General features: G+C 46.2%; 10 protein-coding genes across 10 annotated transcripts; 6 read left to right on the forward strand and 4 right to left on the reverse strand.

Annotated features, from left to right (window-relative positions):
• Positions 1-900: 900 nt before the first annotated feature.
• On the reverse strand, positions 901-1,134 carry CLUP02_14254 (uncharacterized protein; the record flags this gene model as incomplete). Its single annotated transcript, XM_049293185.1, has 1 exon — positions 901-1,134. A coding segment is annotated over one exon (234 nt), but the record flags the coding sequence as incomplete, so codon positions are not given.
• A 4,003-nt stretch (positions 1,135-5,137) lies between these two features.
• CLUP02_14255 (maltose permease MAL61) lies at positions 5,138-6,919 on the reverse strand (the record flags this gene model as incomplete). The annotated part of the gene is made up of 4 exons (XM_049293186.1): positions 5,138-6,011; positions 6,067-6,257; positions 6,315-6,676; positions 6,736-6,919. 4 exons carry the CDS (start codon positions 6,917-6,919, stop codon positions 5,138-5,140), a joined length of 1,611 nt encoding a protein of 536 aa, XP_049150332.1.
• A 526-nt stretch (positions 6,920-7,445) lies between these two features.
• On the forward strand, positions 7,446-9,062 carry CLUP02_14256 (murein transglycosylase; the record flags this gene model as incomplete). Its single annotated transcript, XM_049293187.1, has 1 exon — positions 7,446-9,062. One exon carries the CDS (start codon positions 7,446-7,448, stop codon positions 9,060-9,062), a length of 1,617 nt encoding a protein of 538 aa, XP_049150333.1.
• Positions 9,063-9,574: 512 nt separating this feature from the next.
• Positions 9,575-10,234, forward strand: CLUP02_14257 (acyl-protein thioesterase; the record flags this gene model as incomplete). Its single annotated transcript, XM_049293188.1, has 1 exon — positions 9,575-10,234. One exon carries the CDS (start codon positions 9,575-9,577, stop codon positions 10,232-10,234), a length of 660 nt encoding a protein of 219 aa, XP_049150334.1.
• A 687-nt stretch (positions 10,235-10,921) lies between these two features.
• CLUP02_14258 (uncharacterized protein) lies at positions 10,922-11,792 on the forward strand (the record flags this gene model as incomplete). Its single annotated transcript, XM_049293189.1, has 3 exons — positions 10,922-11,537; positions 11,591-11,690; positions 11,747-11,792. 3 exons carry the CDS (start codon positions 10,922-10,924, stop codon positions 11,790-11,792), a joined length of 762 nt encoding a protein of 253 aa, XP_049150335.1.
• Positions 11,793-12,403: 611 nt separating this feature from the next.
• Positions 12,404-13,941, forward strand: CLUP02_14259 (uncharacterized protein; the record flags this gene model as incomplete). Its single annotated transcript, XM_049293190.1, has 4 exons — positions 12,404-12,596; positions 12,664-12,767; positions 12,822-13,184; positions 13,240-13,941. The coding sequence occupies 4 exons, from the start codon at positions 12,404-12,406 to the stop codon at positions 13,939-13,941; spliced, it is 1,362 nt and encodes a 453-aa protein (XP_049150336.1).
• A 274-nt stretch (positions 13,942-14,215) lies between these two features.
• On the reverse strand, positions 14,216-15,961 carry CLUP02_14260 (serine carboxypeptidase; the record flags this gene model as incomplete). Its single annotated transcript, XM_049293191.1, has 3 exons — positions 14,216-15,512; positions 15,566-15,728; positions 15,784-15,961. The coding sequence occupies 3 exons, from the start codon at positions 15,959-15,961 to the stop codon at positions 14,216-14,218; spliced, it is 1,638 nt and encodes a 545-aa protein (XP_049150337.1).
• Positions 15,962-16,668: 707 nt separating this feature from the next.
• Positions 16,669-16,908, forward strand: CLUP02_14261 (uncharacterized protein; the record flags this gene model as incomplete). Its single annotated transcript, XM_049293192.1, has 1 exon — positions 16,669-16,908. One exon carries the CDS (start codon positions 16,669-16,671, stop codon positions 16,906-16,908), a length of 240 nt encoding a protein of 79 aa, XP_049150338.1.
• An 861-nt stretch (positions 16,909-17,769) lies between these two features.
• CLUP02_14262 (uncharacterized protein) lies at positions 17,770-18,144 on the forward strand (the record flags this gene model as incomplete). The annotated part of the gene is made up of 1 exon (XM_049293193.1): positions 17,770-18,144. One exon carries the CDS (start codon positions 17,770-17,772, stop codon positions 18,142-18,144), a length of 375 nt encoding a protein of 124 aa, XP_049150339.1.
• Positions 18,145-18,301: 157 nt separating this feature from the next.
• On the reverse strand, positions 18,302-21,824 carry CLUP02_14263 (uncharacterized protein; the record flags this gene model as incomplete). Its single annotated transcript, XM_049293194.1, has 12 exons — positions 18,302-18,541; positions 18,601-18,663; positions 18,714-18,895; positions 18,950-19,428; positions 19,492-19,576; positions 19,631-20,092; positions 20,189-20,200; positions 20,513-20,631; positions 20,701-20,884; positions 20,954-21,536; positions 21,649-21,725; positions 21,776-21,824. The coding sequence occupies 12 exons, from the start codon at positions 21,822-21,824 to the stop codon at positions 18,302-18,304; spliced, it is 2,535 nt and encodes an 844-aa protein (XP_049150340.1).
• Between the last annotated feature and the right edge of the window lie 195 nt (positions 21,825-22,019).

Genomic DNA, 22,019 nt, shown 5'->3' on the forward strand with positions numbered 1-22,019 from the left:
AATTTCGCGCTATACTCGTATATCTAAATTTAGTAATATATTTAGATTATCCCCTATATTAGGCCTATTATATATAGTAATTACCTCGTTAACTTACTTTTTTATATTTACTTTGCGCAGTACCCGTATTACTTTTTTAACTACTTAGGCTCGTTAGCTTATACCTAGTGACGGTAGCGAGGCTAAAGTCGTTCTTAAATATGCTCTAAATACTAATAGCGTTAGTATAAGTCCGTCAGGCCCTATAGTATCGTTATAGTATTTAAGTACTATCTAGAAGTATTCGTCGTTAGTAAAATCCGGATTTTCCTTTTTAATAATTCTAAACGCCCTTTTTAACTACTAGTATGCCCTTTTTACTTTTTTAATACTATAGTACGCTTTAATAAGTACGACTTTTAGTTATATACCGTAAGCTATCGTATTATCCTTAAATTTTATTAACTTAAAGCTTATACTAACGTCGGTTCTAATACTATCTAGCGGTCCTTAGTATATATTAATCTAGCTTTTTTATAAGGCTACTTATACTATCTTTGCTTATAGATCCCGGAGGAATTGCCCTGCTTAGAAGGATATAGCTATGTCGATTATATATAGTACTAGCCGACTATTTAAATAGAAAATATTAACGACGATTTCCTAGTTAAAGTTAAGCTCGTTACGTAATTTAAACTCAAATCTACGTAGGCTTTGCGTATTTATTTAGTATTAGTAGTATACTTTTATTAACTACTCTAGCGCCCCTATTTCGATATTATTATTACTTAATTATTTTAAGAGGTTATATAGCCTTATAACCGACGGGTACCCAAATCTCTAGTATAGTTTTCTAAGCTTACTTTCCGTTAGGTAATTAATTAACTTCGTATTATTAGTAAGCTTTATAAACGTATACCTCTATCGTCGTTTAACTACCTCGAAGTACTTACTACTAGAGATTTTATTCCTTATATTATTAAAGATAATACCTAGTCGATCTATATTTTTTAAATATAAGAGAAATAGGGTATTAACGAGCAAAATATAGAAAGTTATCGTTCTAAAGTATATCTCTACTTTTATTATACCTAGGGCGACGATTTCCTTACCTAGGCCGAAACTAATCCTTATAATACCCGCCGTCGACGTATTAAGTATTACTAATACGATTTTTTATAGCGCCTAGAATTACCCTTTTTTTTTAGTTAACTATTACGATATCTTAGTATTTAGGATAATCCTATAAAAATCGTCTAGGCCGTACTTTTTACTTATATAGAATGCCTATACGAGCTTAGTATTTAAGGGATCTAAGTAGTATAAAAAGGACCCCTTTAGCTACCCTTAGATTTACTTAGTACTATATTCCTTTTTTTTAAATATTAAGAGAGATAGCGTCTTCTCTTTAATTATTAAGAGAATAGGCTTTAGCCCTATTAAATTTACCCTTTTAGCTACTTCTATATCCGTTATTTAAGGGACCTTCCCTTACTATTTATAAATAAAAGCCTATTTATTAAGAGCTTTTATTACCCTCTATTCGTTTAGCCTTATATATCCTCTAGAGGCTAACGGGGTAAAAAAAGAGTAGTTAATATTATCGATTTCGTCGTAATCTAATTCGTTAGTATAGGGGGTAAGATCTTTTTTATTTTCCGAATCTCTTATAGGGGGTATATACTTTAGGCCGCTACTTTAGCTACCGTCGCTAGGTTTTATACCCCCAGATCTACCCTTATATATAATAAGGAATTAATTAAACCGACGAGGGCTAGTTTTTCTATTTATTACCCTCGACTTTTTATATTATTCGTATAATTTAGTATACTCCTCTTTAATATAGTTACTTAACTAATATCTATCCTTTTTATAAATATAGTATTATTTTTTTTATTACCCTACCCGTAAGTTAAATCTCTACTTATTTAACGAATTTAGGCCTCTTTATTAGCGATTACCGTATTTAGCTTCTTTTCCTTTCTTATTATACGTTCGATCGACTTAATATTATTAATAAGGGCCGTCGTATACTTAGAGGCAGGTTTAGTATAGTATTCTCGCCTTAATATTAAAACTAGATCTTAGCCTCGAGCAGAGCGTCTCGTAGTTTTTAAGTACTTAGTATAGTATTATTTTTACCTCTAATATACGTTAAATTATAGTATAAAAATATCCGACTTTCCGCTCGTTTATCCCCTTATTTAGTTAAGCTTTCGCTAGCTTATCGATTTAATTAATAAGCTCTTCGAGGATCTCTATTTATAATTTACCCTCTATTATCCTAGTTATAAATACGAAAAAAATCGCTCGTAGCTTAGATAAGAGCTCTAGGTTCCTATTATAGGTTTTAAAGCGGCTTCGGATTGCGTTAATTATACTAAAAAAGTCGTTTTAATTAAGATTACGTACCGTTTCGTAATAATAATTAGAGACTTTGCCTACGAGTACGATATTAATTACTAAATAATACTAATATTCCCTAATTCCGACTTTTTTATAATAATTATAAAATATCGTTAAGGTTTCTTATAAAACCTTATACTTCCCCCTAGAGTATAATTTCTCTTTTAAAAAGATCTTTTTAAAGTCTATAAATTACCTCGTATTCGCTACTAAATTTTTAGTATTTATATACGATCCCTGCGTCGCTACGTACTATTAGTAACTTCGGGTCGTTTACCTCTTTTTTTATTAACTAATCAGCGCCGAATTTCGTATTAGTAGTAGTAATAAGTTATAAATCGAAATAGGTAGAATTATTAATTATCGTACTTCTAGTACTATATTTTGCCCCGGTATATCCTTTTATAATAATAGATTTCTATTAGTAATTATAAAGAGGAAATCTGGGTGGTTTACCCTTTTTTTAAATTTATTAAAATAATTATACGCTCTATTAACCTATGCTTAGTTCTATAATACGAATTCCTCCTCTATAATTATTATTATTAGTATTTCGTATAGCTTTTATAATTATAATTACGCTAGTAATACCCCTTGCCCGTAAAAGAATTTATTAACTACTTTTATAATTCCTAGGCTTGCGCTCGCAAACTATTTATCTAGTTAGTAATTAAGGTCGTTTACGATCTTATAAAATAAAGGTTACCCCTATAGCCCCTTTTTCTTATAAACCTTAGTTAAATAGATTAATACCACGTTAATTTACTTACCGTTAGGCTAATTTGCGATTCTATATATCTACGTCCCCTAATAGTCCGGGTTAATATTTACTTACTTATAAAGGATTAGGATTCTATTTAGGATCGGGTTTCGTTCTCTTCTTTTTTACCCTAACTTACTAAGGGTCGTGCTCTAGCTTATACCCGTATTAGTAGTTACTAGCGTATTTAATCTTAATAGGGATATATTTAATCTATGTATTAATTATAGTAAATCCGTGCTTTTACTACTTAACGAATTTATTAGGGTCTAAGAGATTCCCGCTTCTTCTCGCCGTCTTACTACTACTCTCGTTTTTATTATTTTTAGTAATTATTATTACTTTTTTAAATTACTAGTTATTATACTTATTAAGATCCTCTTTTTTATCTAATATAAAAAAGTAGGTTTAAGTAGTTCCTTTTAATAATAGTAGCGGTAGACGTTTATATTATTATAAAAAGATATAATAATTAGTCTCGGGATCTTTATTAGTTACCGATTTCTACTATCCTATATACTTCTAGCGTCCTAAGCCTCGTGCTCTTTATAATTTCTAAATAGCTTCCTTCTTTAACCTACCTCTTTTAGGGCGGTATTCTATAAGAATAGTTAAAAATAAATACCGGGCGGCTCGTAAAAGAGCTATATAAGTTATTAAGAACTATATAGGCCGTTAAGTATAGTAATCGAAGTTAAGCCCTCTTTTTTATAAAATTATAGATTTTAAGGACTTATTAAAAATACTTACTTATTACTTATACGTAATAAGGTTAAATACCTTAGAGGTCTTATTTTTTACGGCCTCTTAGTACCCTATTTTATATTTTTTAAGTAGTATTTTTCGTAGCTTAATTATAATTAGGTAATTATCGCTTACTAGCGATCCCTTTTATTATTTAGTTAATTTCTTAAAATTAGTAATCTCGTACCGGGAGCTAATATAAAAAGAAGCCCTTTAGCGGCCCTCTAAAGGATTCTTTTTTTTTCCCCTTAGATCCTCGTCTTTTTAGCCTTTTCTTAGGCTAATAATAACTCTCGCGGGAGGTCGTAGGACCACTTTAGGGTAGCCACCTTTTTCCTAGGTTAATCTCCGAGATCCGTAATACTCTTAACTCGATACTATTAGGACCTTTATAAGATCCTTATAGTAATAGACTTTTCTATATCCTATAGATCTCTTAGCTTAATAACTCTTATAAAGTTACGTTCGTTACTAAGTAAGAATATTTATATTTAGAGATCCCTTTTTTTAATTGCGCGGTGCTCTTTTATATTATATTATTAAGCTCGTTCGTTATGCTAATTAATTAGGTAAGTAGTCGTTATATAAGTATTTCTTTTTACTAATTTAACTAGTTAATTTTTAATTACGGGCCGGCTATAGAAAAGTTATTTAATAAAAAAGCTACTCGGGGTAATAATAAAAGGCTAGTTACTTAAGCGGTTCTATTAATTAACGTAGTTTAATATAATAAACGTCGACCTCTTATAAATAATAAAGGGCTACGATTACTTAATTCCGTACGGTATTTAAGAATCGCCTCTTTTTTCGTCTACTTTTATAAAGTTAATTAGTACGAATCTCTTATCTTATATAGTATTAAGAAGTCGTCTTTTTTACGTAGCGAGATACCTTACTAATTTATAATAATAAAATTTAATTACTAATTAGTATTAATATCCTTATTATAAAGTAGTTAGTTTAAACCGTAGTTAATAAAGAGATTAATTAAACTATATAAATATCTACGTAGTAGGTATAAAAAGGAGGTTCTAACCGTAAGTTAGGCTGGCTACGATAATCGTAAATAGGGCCCCCAATTGGCCCCTGCGTAGTCGGCTGTATGCCGCGGTCGAATTGGACTTCTAATCCGATAGTAGTAATATTAAACCTTCTGCAGTAATCAAATTTTATTGCACATACATTCTTGTCGAACTGTCTTCATATCACTGCACCCCCAAGTCATGCAACTTCGGTGGAGAAATTAGCTCAAGTATCTCGCAACGACTTGCCATCATGGCCCATGTGAGCCGGAATAGCGTGCTTTTGAAACCTCCTGGGCGTCAGTTCAGACTCATAAGCCTTGTCAATTTCCTCCGTCGTCATCCCCGTGGTATCTGGGACAAGAAACCATGCCCCTGCCAGCAAGAACACGGATGTTCCAGCGTAGATGAACCCGGTGCGGGCTCCGAGGTTGCCGGAGTCAACGTTATACATGTAAGGGGTGATGAAGTTGAACAGCCAAGTCGTGAAGGTCTGCGCGCAAATGCCGATAGACAGAGTTTTGGCACGAAGCGCGTACGATGGGATCTCGGCGGCGATAGGCCAACCAGCGCCTTGCAGGAACGCCGACTGTAGGGAGATGAGTAGGTTCATCAAAACGGCGATTGCCCAAAGGCCACCCTTGTTTGTGGCCCAGTAAAGCGTGCCAATGATAACCATGAAAAGAAGGTTGATCACGAGGCCTAGCAGCACGACGTTTCGCCGACTAATACGCTGCAGATATGCTCCACTAGCCATTATAATCAGCACAGCAAAAGCGAAGCCGCCGATACCAATGTCGAAAGAGTGAACGGCCTCAAGACCGGCAGTAATGAGGAAGTAGATGTTCTGAGCTAGAAAGGGGGCGCCGCCAATGTTGGCTGTCGAGTAAAGAAACGCGACGGTCAAAGACCTCTTCCGGTTATGGCCCTGAAGACATGCTGCGTATGTAGCGTTGTTGTTCATTTCGAGTTCTTGTTCCGCGCGGATAGCTTGTATCTCATACTCGAGGCGCTCATCGGGGTGGTTCGGACCGTAGATCGTATGCATGACCTGTCGCGCAGCTTCAATTTTGCCCTTCTTGATCAACCAAATAGGGGACCTAGAGATCAGGCGTTAGTATACGAGCCATTCTTAACTGGGTAACTGACACTTACTCTGGTGCCACAGCCCAGGTGATAACAGCTAAGCCACCAACGGCCCACTGGATAGCAATGACCGTCCTGAACGCTTGCTCTCGAATATCAGGAACGAATATACGGATCACGCCCAATGCCAGACCCTGAGTGAGAAGAACAAAGATAACGAAACAGGTCTGTAAGGGGGCGCGAAGTTTCAGAGGCGACACCTTGTAAAGTGTGTTAGTTAGCTTATTAAAAGGACCGGAGCTCCAGTCTGTTCACACTTCACCGATGTACGTCGTAGCGGTTGCCATCACAGCACCAATACCCAGACCCGAAATCATCTTACCACCCATTAAAGTTGCACGCGGCACAGCGATATACTGCACCGCAGCGCCGACTAAAGTCAAAATAGCTGCAGCGCAGGATGGCCACTTTCGCCCATATCGATCAGAAACGAAGCCAACCAAAATGGCACCAAGGGCCTGCGTAAGTGAAGACATTGCAGTCCACAACGAGGTCCATATGGAAGGGAGATAGGGTCCTGTCGGTCCGATTTCGCCAAAGTATAGTAGAAACGAGGGCATCGAGATCGAGGCTCCATTGGTGACTGTGTCGTAGGCGAATACGATGCCGGCGGAAAAGGCTACGGAAGCTTCATGACTGTTAAAGAAGTGTTTGGGTTGCATGGATGAACGTATTTACCTATGAGCAGAGCTCGCCAATGTCTTTTTGCATTCTGAAGGACCGAGAGCTGCCTTTCTGCGTTGATGATGTCTTCACCAGTCCCAGCACCGACAGTTGCAATCCCGGTACCAGTCTTTGCTGTCTCAAAGTGATTGCACTCCGGGTCCTGCATCTTTGTGTCGTCAGCCTTTGGTGAAGTCATGTTTCTGTTTGTTTCGATGACTGAAGGGGCTACGGGATATGGTTCACAGATTTTCAGCAAGGATGGACTCGACTTCCACTTGATATTAAATGCAAGCGGAACCACATTCCTTAGCTAATTGCACATGCAGGATATCCAATGAATTATGGATTGTCCGGGGAAGCTAATGGCGGGGGGGAATCTGGGGTATCATTGAGGTGTCTAGCTTGGGTGGACGTTTTGGGTGGACGTTGGTGTGGATTGGGGTAGGCCTGGGTGGACGACGGGTGGACGTACTTTGGACATGCGAGTGGAACATCCGGGGAAACGGGGGAGTGGAAGGTTCGGGAGAAGTGAGTCCGAGTCGGAAACTGACTACATACACCTCGGACTTCCCGACATGATAAGATTATTCAATGTCGTGCCTGTTTTGTATGAGTTGTATTGTCTACGGATCTCTAGCCCCGGGATCTAAGTCAGAAGACCCTATCCTCTGCCACCTCAAGTAACACATCAGCGAGCTCGAGCAACATTAGACAGCGTCCTGATGAAGGTTACCAACCCCATCATCCCAGGGTTCGCTCCTGATCCAACCATAGTTGTCCACAATGGCACTTACATCCTCGTCAATTCCTCTTTCCACGTGTTCCCTGGGTTGCCCATCTACACTTCTACAAACCTCGTGGATTGGGAGCTGAAGGGTCATGCCCTATGTCGAACCACTCAGCTGTCTCTATCTAGTGCCTTTACCAAATTCATCCCTCTGCCTCATGGCATCCCACTCATCATCACCGGCGGTCTGTTCGCACCAACACTCCGTCATTTCGAAAACAAGTTTTATATTGTGTGTACATATGCTTGGGAGAAGCCTGGTGGAGCACACGAGTTCCAGAACTTCTTGCTTAGCTGTCACGAAGACAAAATATTCTCAGAGGATGGCTGGTCAGATGCAGTGCCATTCGAGTTCCCGGGTATTGATCCAGGATTATTCTTCGATGAGATTTCCGGAAGGGCATATCTTCACGGCTCTTATCGAACTGGGCCTCCATGGGCACCAGATTGCTCAATTCGCCAGTTCGAAATCGACGTTGAGACCGGTGCAGCCTTGTCAGACACGAGATTTCTCTGGAAGGGTGCCGCCGGCAAAGATGATGCTGAGGGGCCGCACATTTACTTCAAAGACGGCTGGTACTATCTGTTGACCGCCGAATCTTCGACCTTTGAGGGTCACCAGATCAACATGGCGAGATCCAAAGATATGTGGGGACCTTACGAGGGTTGTCCGAACAACCCTTTATTGACTGCATTCGAGAAAGACGAAGCCGTTCGTTGGACTGGCCATGGTGATCTATTCCAAGACACTAGAGGAAATTGGTTCTGCGTTCACCTAGGAATACGACATGATGATGACAGTATTCAACGCCATCCACTAGGCCGCGAAACTTTTCTCACTTCGGTTGACTGGCCCAAGGATGCATGGCCCAGAATTTCTCAGACAAAGCTGAGCCTAGATCTTGACCTAGAAGATGGATCGAACGCGGTACAGCACGGTGTCTTCAAGGATCTGAATCGGCAAGTTGAAGACCTCTACATCCGGACTCCCATTCCTCAAAACTACTCGTACTCTGCCAAGGACAATACCCATTCTTTGTGCGCTCAGACCTCGACCCTAGCTAGCCCATCAGGCACATCCACGTTCGTTGGCCGCAGGCAAAGATCTCACTTAGGATCAGCTTCGACGACGATACGTCTATCTTCCAAAGGGTCCGAAGGACTACCACTGGTCGGCTTAACGGTATACAAGGATAGCCTGCGGCATGCAGTCATCCAGATTGATCCGCAAGAGCGCAAGATATCTTCCATTCTGGTGGCAATCCAAGATCAGGAGCCCAAGTCGATCGATTTAGGCTCGGCTGCCATACCCAAGTCTGCTAGGGAAATCGAGCTCCGCATTCAGACCAAGCCCGACGAATACGGATTCCTCTGGAGAGTCAAGAGTTCTGGAGAAGGAACCCAGTGGCAAAGTCTAGGAAACGTTGACCCCGTCCTGCTTTCGGGTTACGACATGACGGGCACTTTGTACGGCATCTTCGCCATTTCGAACAGCACACCAGGCTCTACCGGAGATCAGTGGGCAGATTTTGAGGATTTCATGGTTGAATAGTGGTGATTGCATGCTTTCGGAATTTATCGGGGGGCTTACTGGGACTGCCTGAACTCTCTGAAGACCGGTCAAACATCATGTATTTACGTTGCTCAAGAATTCATAAGTCTGGGCATGTCGAAAACTTCCGTTCTTTGTATACATCCCGCACGCTTTGTAAAAAAAAGTAAGTTTGGGAGAGACTGAACGTTGGCTAAAAGTCGTTGGTTGGATCAACTCGAACGGTGTAAACAGTAGCCACCATTGTATTGGCCTCGACCTTTTAGGCACCAGTCGCCATTGTTGCCTGGGCTTTGGCGATCAGATGCATTAAAACCGTCAATTCTCCCTGCGCCACTCAGCCACTTGCTCAGTTCTCTCACTCCACAAATATCACTCAACACTCGCGTTCCCACTTCAATCGTAGCTCCATCAAGCTCGCGATGTCTTCTCCACTCATTTATCAACCATCAACAACCCACACCCATACCGTCGTCTTCTTGCACGGGCGGGGCGACAATGCAAAGAACTTCATGCAGTCACTAAATTACTCCAGCGACTCAAAAGATCGCACTCTGGCCGACGCTTTCCCATCTTTTCGCTGGGTCTTTCCTCAAGCAAAAATACGAAAGGCGATGGCGCTCGGCGATAAGGTCTCGCAATGGTTTGACATCTGGAACGTAAACAACTTTGCCGATCACGAAGAGCATCAAGCTGAGGGGCTCCGAGACAGTGTCGCCGCCATCCGAGAGATCCTCGCCACAGAGGCGGAGCTGCTAGGAGGCAAGTGGAACCGCATCATTCTAGCTGGAATAAGTCAAGGTGCAGCAGCCGGCGTCCATACTCTACTCAATTTACGACTCCCACCGGGGCAATCCAGACTTGGAGCCTTTGTCGGCTTTTCCTGCCGCATGCCGTTCCCTGGGAGAAATCTCACCGATACCCGGGCAATTCTCGGGCTTGGGGATGTCCCAGAAGGATGTGCGCTTCTGGAACATACTCCTATCTTACTAGAGCATTGTGTTGATGACCCCCTGGTGCTGGTTTCCAATGGCCGTATCTTGAGGGACACCCTGGGTAGGTTTGGTGCACAAGTTGAGTGGAAAGAGTATCAAGAAGGGGGGCATTGGTTTAATTCACCTTCAGGAATGGATGATGTTGTTCAATTCTTGAACTCCCATCTCTCTGAATGATACTGGGTAAACTCAATTCAAATGCTCGGGCCCACTAAACGCTTGGAAATCTGAAATTTTGTTAGATTCCATTGATAGTCTTCCTATAAAATAACAGGCCTTTGCCAACATGGACAACACACAGCAACATCCAAGCTTATGAAGCTATATCAGCAATGCAGATGTTACCGATACGCGGGCTCACTTGATGGGTTGAGGGACCATGATAGGATATGTATTCTTAGTGTTGCACTTAGACCCTTCAGTAACAGCGCTTGAGGCGCTCCTTAGATGTACTCATGGGGTCCAATAATACGTCATACCATCATCGCCATCCTTATTTTTCGAACCTTGCTAGAGTCGCGGCAACTGTGCCATAATATTGGCTTAGTTAATTGGTTACAACAAAGTTTATCAGATCGTGCCGTATATGTTCTCATTGACCGAGCGTGGGAAACTTGGTCGCGGGGGTCGTACATGTCCTCACCTGCCTTGCCCTAGGGCTTCGCTTTCAGAAAAGCTTGATTCCGGAGTGCTGGAGATACTCTTCAATCTCATTTTATCGCATGTACACTTGTCGGAATGCGGCTTTCTGTTCGATTCGGAGAAGCACTGATATCTGCACGTTGTAGCCGGCATCATCAGCCATTAAGAATTCCCATCTTACAACATTAATCAGGCAGAATCCATACCAGGAGACGCCCTCAGATGCGCTTCCTTGCCACTCTTTTGGCCGTTGCTGGCCTGGCATTCGGGATCCCTGCCAACCTCGTCGATAGATCCGCGCCACCTCGGGTCAAGAATATCGACTTCAAAGAAATGAGATTGCGAATGCACCTGAAGCACCCGACTCACCTAATCTCCCAGTCTTTCGACTTGAACGATGTAAAGGGGATGTTGGTGTCTCGCGCTGGCACAGCAGATACAATCTACATCCGTAACTTCAACACCTTCATCCCAATGACCAGCTTCCGAAACGGACCGACTTCGGATGGAGAGACCACCGCAGAGAACCACTGCTTCATGTGGGACGAATGGGAGCTTCGCGATGTCAAGTCATACTGGAGTTCGTACACGGCAGCTTCCAAGATGCAGCATGTTGGGCTCGTCGGCGACCCCGAGACTGTGGCGATCCCCTGGGAGGAGAAAGTTTCCGTCAAGAGGAGGATCAGTCTTACTCCTGACTGGAGGCCCATTAAATCTGTGCTGAGCATTGCACTGGGCATGAATACAACGGACGAATGGACCCATGGGGGAACCTTCCAATGCACGACTGCTCCCAATAAGAGAATCCGTCTTTGGTTCCAGAAGTATGTCGGATCAGGTAAGCTTTGGAAGGAATCTTGCTTCGTGTTCAGGATACTGACTAGGATACAGCATATGCATTCAAGAAGATATGCAGAAGTTGCGGCGGTGAAAGACCGGTGTGTGAGCAAACGTGGACGCCACAGGGCCAGATTATCATTCCCTCTGATGGGTAAGTTGGTGTTTTTTCGTTGTGATGATTGTTGGGCTGATTTCGAGCCCACCTAGCTCCGATCCGGACCTCAACTACAACATGCATTGTAGCTCTGATTAGATCGGGCGAGACAAGTTGAAGCGGCGACGGCGATGCGCCCGGTTAGAGAACTATTTTTAGACCACAAGTCAAGTCCTGGTTTTCATGGGTCATACTGCTTCGCCTCATCATCGACAATGGAACAGGTGTCTAGTCGAAAGTTTCACCATCACCAAGATCTCGACCTCATCCACGGCAATAGGGTGTCGCCCGAACGTATAATAGGCTCCAATCTATCCAATTCTTGAGTGATCGCCTTTCCATCTTCCAGCATGTGTATATGGCATAGATCAATATCATTAGTATCATGTCAGTACGACTACTTCTTACTGACATACATTTCATTGGCTCAGGTAAGATAATGGTCCTCTTAATATGTGAACAGAATGTTTGGTGCTGACCCCGCAGCCTACTTGCAAGTGTAGCCTCACTACTTATCTTGAGCCAATCAGTCTTCGTATGTCGGCCGATCATGACCTTTAAGTCTTGAATTCCAACGTCATGTTGAATTTTCTTCATTTGTGACTCACCCTGCCAAATGTTTTTGCGATTCTTTTAAGTACGCGCCCTCAGTTACCAGCATCAATCTCATTCGGCGGCAGCAACAACACCACTGATGTCACTCAGCCATCATGAACCACCAACATCTGGACTTCGAGCCCGAGGCAATAAACTTGCGCGGTCGCACATTGACAGCCAGTCCAGCGGTAACACAGCAAGAAAGCCAGAATGAGATTGAACAGGCGCCATTGCCGCCCGCAGACAGGAGAAAGGAGGCATGGCTTGTCTTGCTCGGATGCAGTCTGATCCAGTTTCCCGTGTGGGGTAGGTGAACTCGTGTGCCCCTCACTCCAACCGCTAAGGAGAAGATATCTGACTCTGGACTCTGTAGGGTACTCCCTCGCATTTGGTGTCTTCCAGGAATATTACGGCAGTCACCCTGACAAGCTTGAGGGCGATACCAGCAATATTGCAGTGATTGGGACCACCTTGACGGTATGTTCGTGAATCCACTCCCGTATCATCACTTGGATGTGCTGACGAGGTCAGGGCATCATGTACCTCATCTCCCCTTTCACGTTCACGATCTTGAGTAGATGGCCCCGTCTACGCCGTTGGTTCGGCCCACTTGGACTGCTCCTCACCGCGACCGGCTTCCTCTTATCCTCTTTTGCGACTACGGTGTGGCAGTTGATCGCAACGCAAGGTGTCATATGTGCCCTAGGCTGCGGGCTACTATTCACTCCAACGACTTTGTACCTGGATGAGTGGTTTGTCAAGCGAAAGGGCCTGGCTTACGGAGTCATGTGGGCTGGAAAATCTGCAGCTGGCGTCGGGCTACCCTTCGCCATGGAAACCTGTCTGCAGAAGTTCGGACCAGTAGTCACGCTCCGAGCTTGGAGTGTTGCAACGGTACCACTCGTCCATTTTCATGCAAGCGCTGAATATATTACTCACAAGCGCACAGGTTCTCATCTCGGCGCCCCTCCTCTACTTCCTCAAACCACGTATCCCCGTCTCCCAGTCCTCCGCCGTACGCCGAATCAACCTCAACTTCATCCAGCTCCCCTTCTTCTGGATGCTCCAAATCGGCAACGTCCTACAATCACTCGGCTATTTCCTCCCCTACACCTACCTCTCCACCTACGCCGTCCAACAACTCCACGTCTCTACAACTGTAGCAACGACCCTGCTCGTCCTCATCAACGTCACCTCCATCCCCGGCGGCATCGTTATGGGCAGCCTGGGAGACCACCTCCGCGTCACCACCGTGATCCTCATATCGACCATCGGTTCTGCGCTCGCAGTATTTTTGTTCTGGGGATTTTCGAGTCAGACAGCGCTGCTGGCTGTCTTCAGCATCACATACGGCTTCTTCGCCGGCGGGTTCAGTTCTACCTGGTCTGGAGTGCTGTCTGAGTTGAAGGCTGAGAGCCCGGCGGTGGACACGGGGTTCATCTTTGGGTTGTTGGCTGGTGGGAGAGGAATCGGCAACGTGATTAGCGGGCCATTGAGCGTAGCTCTACTAACTGGGGATGGGTGGATAAGAGATGGCAAGGGCTGGGGGTATAGCGGACAATATGGCGGCATTATCTTGTTCACAGGCGTTACGGCAATGTTGGGTGGATGGGGTGCACTTGGTAGAGTCAAGTGCATTTGCGCCAGGTGAGCTCAATGCTTAGGCCTGATCCCATGCTAATGTCACTCCTCCACGCTTCGATCAATCGGACGTCGGTAGTCGGAGTAAGAGAAGTAAGGCAAATGCGTAGCCGATATCTGGTTCTTGGTATCAAATTTGCGAAAACATCCATGTCCAGAAGGCAACATAGGATAGGGCCAAAAGTTTGATCATGGGTAGACATTATTGCTATAAATCTCTCTAGTCTGATTGTGGCATAATCCTCAACCTCCTAGATGAATCAATCATCATTATAACCACCCGTCTAGTGGTTTCTCTTGTAAATGGTACCGTTTCCGGTAAAGTTACCAGTCTGGGTAGTGAAGTCATCAGTGTTGCTGAAGTTGTCAATCTTTCCGAGCAGAATCTCGAGCATGCGGTACGCGACACCAGGAGTGTATCCGGGCAGCTCATGGCCGGCAAGACGAGCAGTGTAGAAGGTCAATCCACGATCGGCGGTCCACACACCCTGAATACCGGCGCCGGCAAGCGCGCCAGCATTGTACTCGGGGTGGTAAGGAGCGATGAGAGGCGTAGTGGGATACTCCGACAGACCCTGCGCGCCGTTCCAGGTCATGTTCTGGATCGCGAAAAGCGTACCGTTGGTGCTGAGAAGCATGTCGAGGTCACCAGAGCCGATGATGGTGTTGTTGGTGAACTCGATAACGCGCTGCAGGGCACCAGTGATGGCGGGGCCGTTAGACTGGTCAGAGCCGCGGCGAGTTCCGTTTCCGAAAACGTTGACATTGGTGCACTGCTGCCAATTGGAGTTGAGGGGTGCGTTGAGCGCCTTCTTGACGTCGGTGCGGTTGAAGTAGATCTCGGCGCCAGGCGGGGTGTAGTCGCCGCTGTTCACGATGCCGAGCTGGGAGTATGGGTGCGGGCAGGTCTCGGTGATGTGGTAGATGTTGAAGCAGGGGTTGACCTCGATGATGGCCTCGTAGAAGGTATCGAACATGTCGCAGGCGTAGACATCGCTGTTGTAGGGATCGGGCAGGACGGGGAAGGGCTCCTGGGGCGGCGGGAACTGGAAGTAGGTGTCGAGGTAGGAGGAGTAGTTGCACGAGTCCTGGCGGTCGCGGACTTGCTCCATGAAGGTCTCGTTGAGGTAGAAGAGGTTGTTCCAGAACTCGACGTAGGGGAGGATGACAACCTGCTGCTGAATCGTCTCGTCGCCGATGATGGGGTCGTTGATCGAGATACCGGCCAGGTTAAAGTAGTCGGTATCGTTGGCGGAAATGAAACCGTCAGCAATGTATGGGACGTAGTATCCGGCGTACGACTCTCCAGTGATGTAGGTCTTCCAGGTCTTGAGGTCAAAGGTGTCGATGAAGCTCTTGTAGAAACCGCGGAACTCGGTCGCAAGCTGGACCTCATCGGTGATATTGGGTACTCCCTGGGAGTAGCCAACACCGACGGGCTGCTCGACCCACAGCATGTTGGTCAAGTTGGTCCATGAGTAGGGGTTCTGAACGGGGGCAAGTGTGCCCGCTTCCCAAGTGAATGGGCCGTTCTCCGTGAGGAAACCGGAAAGAGAGGAACATCCTGGTCCACCATTGAGCCTGTATTACGTTAGCGGGTTGCTTCAGATCCGACTATTACTTTGCTATCTTACCAGATAACCACCTCTTCAGGGGTCTGCGCGGCTGATGAGGGGAAGAACCAGAAGAAAAGCTCGCGAGTCTCGTCGGGGCTGTCGGAGATGGGGAGCAATCCAGCGTAGGATTCGCCAATGTCGAAGGGCACTTCGGGAATACCAGTGCCATTGACAGCGAAGGCTTGGAGAGAAGTCAGATTGGCGACCAAGAGCTTCAATGCCTGTCAATTACTCACCCTTAGTCTTCTCCGTCAAAAATTGGGAGGCGCGCTTCTGAATCTCAGGGTGAGAGAAGGGCTGGTTGGCCGAGCGCCTCTCGACAATGGACCTCGGAAGCGTAGGCTTGGTCGGCTTCTTGAAAGCAAGCGCAGAAGAGGCGCAAAGCAGCCCGCTGAAGAGGTTGAGGAGCTTCATCTTGAGTTTGACTGGGGAGAGACTGCAAGCAAGTGAAGACTTCTACTCCGACCAGAGCTGGCCCGGCCGCGGTATTTGAACATTTTCGTATATGACGGCATCACTTCACAAAGGCCCTGACGCTTACCATAGGCAGAAGGAGAAGGTCCAAAATGCCCAAAAGTCCCCTGATATAATGGGTCACTTCTCGATGATTGAACGGCAGTGGGTCCAGGCAAATGTTGATCGTTGGTTCATGGTACGTTGGTCGGTTGTTCGGCATGCGAGAAAGCGTTGCTAGCCGGTCTCCTCCAAAGGTACCTTGGACTCATCTAGGCCTTTTGGAAAGCTCATATCGAGAAAAGCCGTGTTCAGATTACCTTGAACCTTGAGGTCATTTGGTAATGAGCTTGTACTGATAAGCCTGATTGGCCTTGGCCGAGTCTCGGTGTCATGTAAACTTCATGTGTCCTTCTTAGTGACCAACGGCGCAGAGGAACCTGGCACTTCTGGGTATTAATCGCGTGTTCGGCTCTTGAAGGCCGCATAAAAGTTGTAAGATGACGCAGCCGGGAACGAACTGTCACCTTCCTCTTACGGTTAAGGCCGGTCCCGCAGATCGACAATGAAGCTCCAACGGCCCTCGCGGCGCGTTCGTGATTCGATCATTGTGTCTTAGTGTCGTGGGAGCAGACAGGGCCCCGGATAGATCAAGCTTCGGGCGCACGATGCAGCCGAAGCTTGGGCTAGCTTGGCGAAGCTTGTCAAGCTTAGCGACTCTCGGGGCGGCGTTGGGCGGGTTGTTTGCCTGGAGCCTGGAAGATCGATACAAACGCGGCAGAGCGGGAGAGAAACAAAAAGTCCGACATCCCCGGCATATCAACAGGGATCAAAGGCTCGCGAGCATTAGGACCTGCCTGGGAGGTACTACGGTGATATCGTATTGCAAAGTGCGGGATGTCGCGTAATCACGACCTTGAGTGATGCGATGCAGGGTAAGAAAGCTCGATAGATGCTAGATTGCGAGACGAGTAATTCGCTCATGTGAATTACACGGCTTAACTATTGCCCGTTGTGTATGTCAAGGTTACTCAAAAGTTCCAGTTCATCTCATTCTTAGGAAGTTGAGTCCACCTCAATCTGCCTCCCGCAGAATTGTGTTTGGAACCCCGCGCCATCGCGCACTTCTCGCTCAGTAACTAGTCTTACTCCAGGACGCCCCAGAGTCCAAGGACATTCCTCCAGCACGTGGAGTTCAAGAACCGTTGCTATTTACGCCTCGCCTCTCCTCCAACAAAACCGTCGTCGACGGCGAGAGGAGCTTGGCGCAAGAACCCCATGGACCCCTCAATCGCCGGCATCACGTGGTGCCAGGCGTTGACTTACGATAGCAGGATGATGGTTATAACCAATGGAAGCTGACAGGCCCAAGAGAAGGATGACATCAGGCGCGTTGGCACTGCAGTCCGGTCCAGTGACTAACCTAGTGTGCGTCTTGAGCACTGCCCGCGCGTCGCACGGCCACACCGAGCCATCGTCCCCCTCAATTGCATGCAGCATTTGCGGCGTGATTGAAATGTAAAAACGGTTTCAGCCCTCTGTGCAGAAAAGAGGCGGAAATCGACCAATACAATGACCGGAATGCCGTGGCTGAAGATGCTGACGCGGCAGCCACACTGTTGGTTGGCCTCACAAGGCCCAACATCAATCCGTCTGACATCGCCAAAGTAGAAAACTATCGTACTTGAACCTGACGCAAGGTAACGTTGAAATACCCACAAGTCGATCGCAAATCCATCATCACAAAGAGCCGCAAAGACGCAGCTACAATGGGACCCTCAAAGACATCACTCTCCGAGGCGGCACCAGCCTACGACGAGCACGGCTTCCACGACGAGCACCCCGTAAACGCATTCCCCCCATCGGGATCAGCCTCAGCCTACGCGACAATCCCTCAGAACGACGAGCGCGATATCGAGCTGGTACACGATCACTCGGCGCCAGATCCGTCGGCCCCTTTCAACCCCTTCAAGCCGCACCAACACTGCGAAACGTGCGACAAGTTCACGTCGGCGCGCGAGGTCAGGGCCAACGAGAGGCACTGCTGCCTCTGGGTTGCCATAGTGTTCATAACAATTAGCGTCTCGATGGCGGTGATGGGAATTGTTGCTGTCGAGGCAAAGTTCAGGCATCACAAAGATTAGGCATCGAGAACACGGTTGTTTCTCCAAGTTGTCTGTCTACTAGATGTGACTTTCTAGTATTTGGGAGGTCCTTTGTCTGGGTTGGTGCGCAACAGTCGGGTGATCGATCCAGAAGCCAAGGCTTGCCCCAAGCAAATGCCGACAAGACTGCGTCTCATCAAGGTCTGCGCTGCTTCCTCCAACCCGGTCCCTTCTTGCGAATGATCCAAGCCAAAGGCAACTCAGTGGCAAGGAGCAATGCATAGATAGCAAAACACCAACCCAAACCCGCAGCATCGGCGAGTGGTTGTAGTGCTGCAATTGCCGCACCCGCTCCCAAGCATCTCACTATGCTGGACGCACCCTGTGCTGTAGCAGATCTTTCGCAGTTGAGGTCGGTTAAGAGTGTTCCTGTCATCTAGGTGTTTTGGTTAGAGCCTCGTTCATTCCATTCTAGATTTGTAATAAGCTTCGTACCGTGAACAGACTAGCAGTGGTGATTCCAGTGATAAACTGCATTATGATCATGACAGCCATGTGCTAGACCATATCAGCGCCATGTTGTGACTTGAGATTACGAGCAGTTTTACCGCTTTTGCCATGAGCGCGAGACCGTATCCAACAGTTCCTAACGCGTTTATAGTGACTAAAAAGTTCAAGCCCTTCAATCTGACTTGTTCAATCTGTACTTCAGAGGGCGCAATGCCATTTTGGTCACTACTTTCTGATAGTTTGCTTGTTGCTGTTCGGTAATTCCGATTGAGAATTCTCCCTATCTCATCCGTCAGCCCATACTAAGTAGTCTAAGAGTAGGGGGATGTCAAACCGGTTGTAAATGATCCTATACCTCCGGCGACCCCGGAAGGGATATATATCAATCCCGCAGTCAGGTAGTCTAGTTTGTAGATCTCCGAACACTGGGCACCCAGCGATGTTTGCAGCGTCATTTTCACGGAATATGTGATGCCGTACAGGAGTATCACTACGAGTGAGCTGCGGTCTTTCAAGATCGGCAGACAGGCGAACGGGTTTGGCCAGTGTCGCCTGGAATTTTGACTTCTTAATGCTCCTCCGTTCTTCCTTTGGGGGCTCTTATTGATCAGAGTGAAGAAGCTCCAGTAAATGCCCCTGGCGTTGGCGCTGCCATTTCCCACGATGTTGCGCTGCGTCTCGGGGAAGAAAAACAGCATGGTAAGAGCTGTAATTGAAATAATAATTGTCAGGAACCAGAATATCCATCTCCATCCAAGCTCTTGAGTTATGCCGCCTCCAATCACAGGTCCAAGACTAGGGGCAATGTCTGTACTTGCGCACGCGTCAATGTAAGTATTCCTATAGTCAGTATGTAAAGGCAAATGATGAACCTACAAGAGTAACAATACACCAACGAAACCTCCCCTATCTTTCGGCAATGTAATGTCCGATATAACACCGTAGGTAATGGCAGTCAACCCTACTCGGTGTCAGAGACGATCTGGGCACATGATAGTCAGGCACTGATCCTCACCAGAAGCACCTGAGCTCTGAAGCATACGAAGCACCAGTAGGGCAGGAAATGAACTTTGGAGAGCAATCCCAACATTTGCTCCAATCATCAAGACGAACATCAAGAAGAATATTGGTCTCCGGCCACTTTGGTCAGCCATATCCCCCATAAAGGCAGGTGCAATCGCGGCGATAATCAAATACGAGGTTACTGTAAGATTGATCAGGGAGACCGACACCCTAAGATCTCGAGAGATGGGAACAATGGCCGGGTAGTATATGTAACTGCTCATGGTAGAAAACATGGCCGAAAACGATGCGCTGAGGCTGATCCAGTGTTTCTGCCATTTGGTAAAAACCGTAAAAAGCTCGTCTTCGTTGACGACCTCGTTCTCGAGCTCAGCGTCTTGATGGGATGTAAGGATAGGTTCCAGAGGTACTATACCATCGGTACCTTCAAGATCATTGACCCGGGCCATTTCGTCTAGGTAGAGTTGATGAAGCTTCAGCCTTCAGTTAACTCAGAAAACGACTTTGGAGCGCGAGCTGTTGAGGATACGAGGTAGGTAAGCAACAAGACAGTTGCTCTGTCCTGGAAAAACGTCATTAGTGTCAGAAATTTGCTCTTCATGTCACGGAAAAGCCAGAGCCGTCATTTCTTGGGAGGCGGGGTAGCAACCAATCACACGAAATGAGCTCGTTGCACAGCAGATGACAGACAGTTGGTTGTTGATCCTCAGGCTTGTGGCTGCAACCGCAACATGGCAACACCACATGCAGGAATTGAATCTGACAACCTGGAAATTGATCACATCTCTTCAATTGGAATGTCGGTGAAACGCTTCATCAGTTCAATTCTCTCAAACATCGATTTCTCAAATACTGAACGTTTACTACACCAAACCAACTGGAACTGGTGCAGCGATCTGGGACTCAAAGGAAACCTGGGCTCTCTCAACATCCTTTCTTTCTTGACTCTCGTCTTTAACCCTATCACCTAGAAGACGCATATTGCTGAGGAATCTATGGAATATTTGTAAGCACTTCGCGATTGTAACTCGTGGCCGATGAGCAAATTCATATTCAACGTACGCATCTCTCAACTTCAGCTCATTGGGGTATAGGCTGGCGAGGCAGACCTGATGGCGGATGAGGTAGATGATTATGCGGCTGTCGGCATCTTCTTCAGGTTCGGAAATTGGTACATGCTTCCAGTACTCTCGAAAGTATGCCTTCCCAAGTGGATATCTTGGGTTGCGGAATGGGGCCAACTCAACTTCACAAATGTCAGTTCCGGCAGTATCACATTCGATAGCACTACAGATCTAAGTTTCTCCCAACTCACTTTCGTTATGGGCCCATAGGGCGTTTGCGTCGTATACAATGATGGTTTCGTTGTCCAGCTTGTACTTGACGTTTCCAGGCCAGAGATCTGTGTGGCAGAGTGTTGGTTTGATAGAGCGGCCTTCTGTCTCCAAGGGACGCAAGTAACGAGGAAGCACTGTGTCCAGAAAGAAATTCAATGTTGTCTCATCTTCGGCGGCGTAGGCGCCGCGAATGACTCTTTCCCTTTGCAACAGGAACTTCATATGAGTCGTCCACCATACTTCCCAGGAAGATTCCCAGCCATTGGGTTGTGTCAGGTTGCCAAAATGAGTATTCACTGAGAATCCAAACATCCCTGTGGGAGATTTCCCTGCACTGCGGAGATGAAGCGCACTTGGGACCGCCATATATGTCTCTGGAGGTGGGATGTCATCGTCAATCATGTCCTCAAACTCCAGGAGGAGGAAATAAGTGTTCGGCTGAGATGCATACTCCCTGAACGCGACTGGCCGAGGGATGTATTCAGGGATGAACTTGTATACGCTGCTTTCGGAATGCCAGTGTGCTCGAATCTGTTCTAAGCCCCCCTCACCTCTTGCTTTCTGTGACACCAGTCAGGGAATGTTGAGCTTACGAGTACTGAGATAACTTTGAGATAACTTGAAATCATGCCTTTTCAAAGAATCTCTGAATGCTCCCATCTGGGAATTGAACGTTGTATTGTGTGGTATCGCACCAGTCGCTCAGTCCCAGAGATGTTGCCTCGATCACCTTGCCGTCCTTAGGAAGTTCTATGTCAAACCTCAGTATGTTATCATTAGTCATGATACAATAGGCTTACCCGCAAGAAGATTCTCATCCACGGCCACTACTACACGGTCGCTGGCCATGGCCTCAAGTTCTCAGGGTCTCAATATCGCTGGTTGATTGTTTTGGAAATATCATCGGTGGTTTGCCTCGGTGGGCCTGAGCAAAGTTTTGTGCTTGCACCTTGAGACTCAGGCTACCAATTCTCGCAACGAAAAGAAATTACAGCTCACGTAGTACATCGGCTTCTGTCTGTCGTGATGAACCGCGAAGCAGGC

The sequence above is a fragment of the Colletotrichum lupini genome, chromosome 7 (genome assembly GCF_023278565.1).
Source record: "Colletotrichum lupini chromosome 7, complete sequence".
NCBI classification, from domain to species: Eukaryota; Fungi; Ascomycota; class Sordariomycetes; order Glomerellales; family Glomerellaceae; genus Colletotrichum; species Colletotrichum lupini.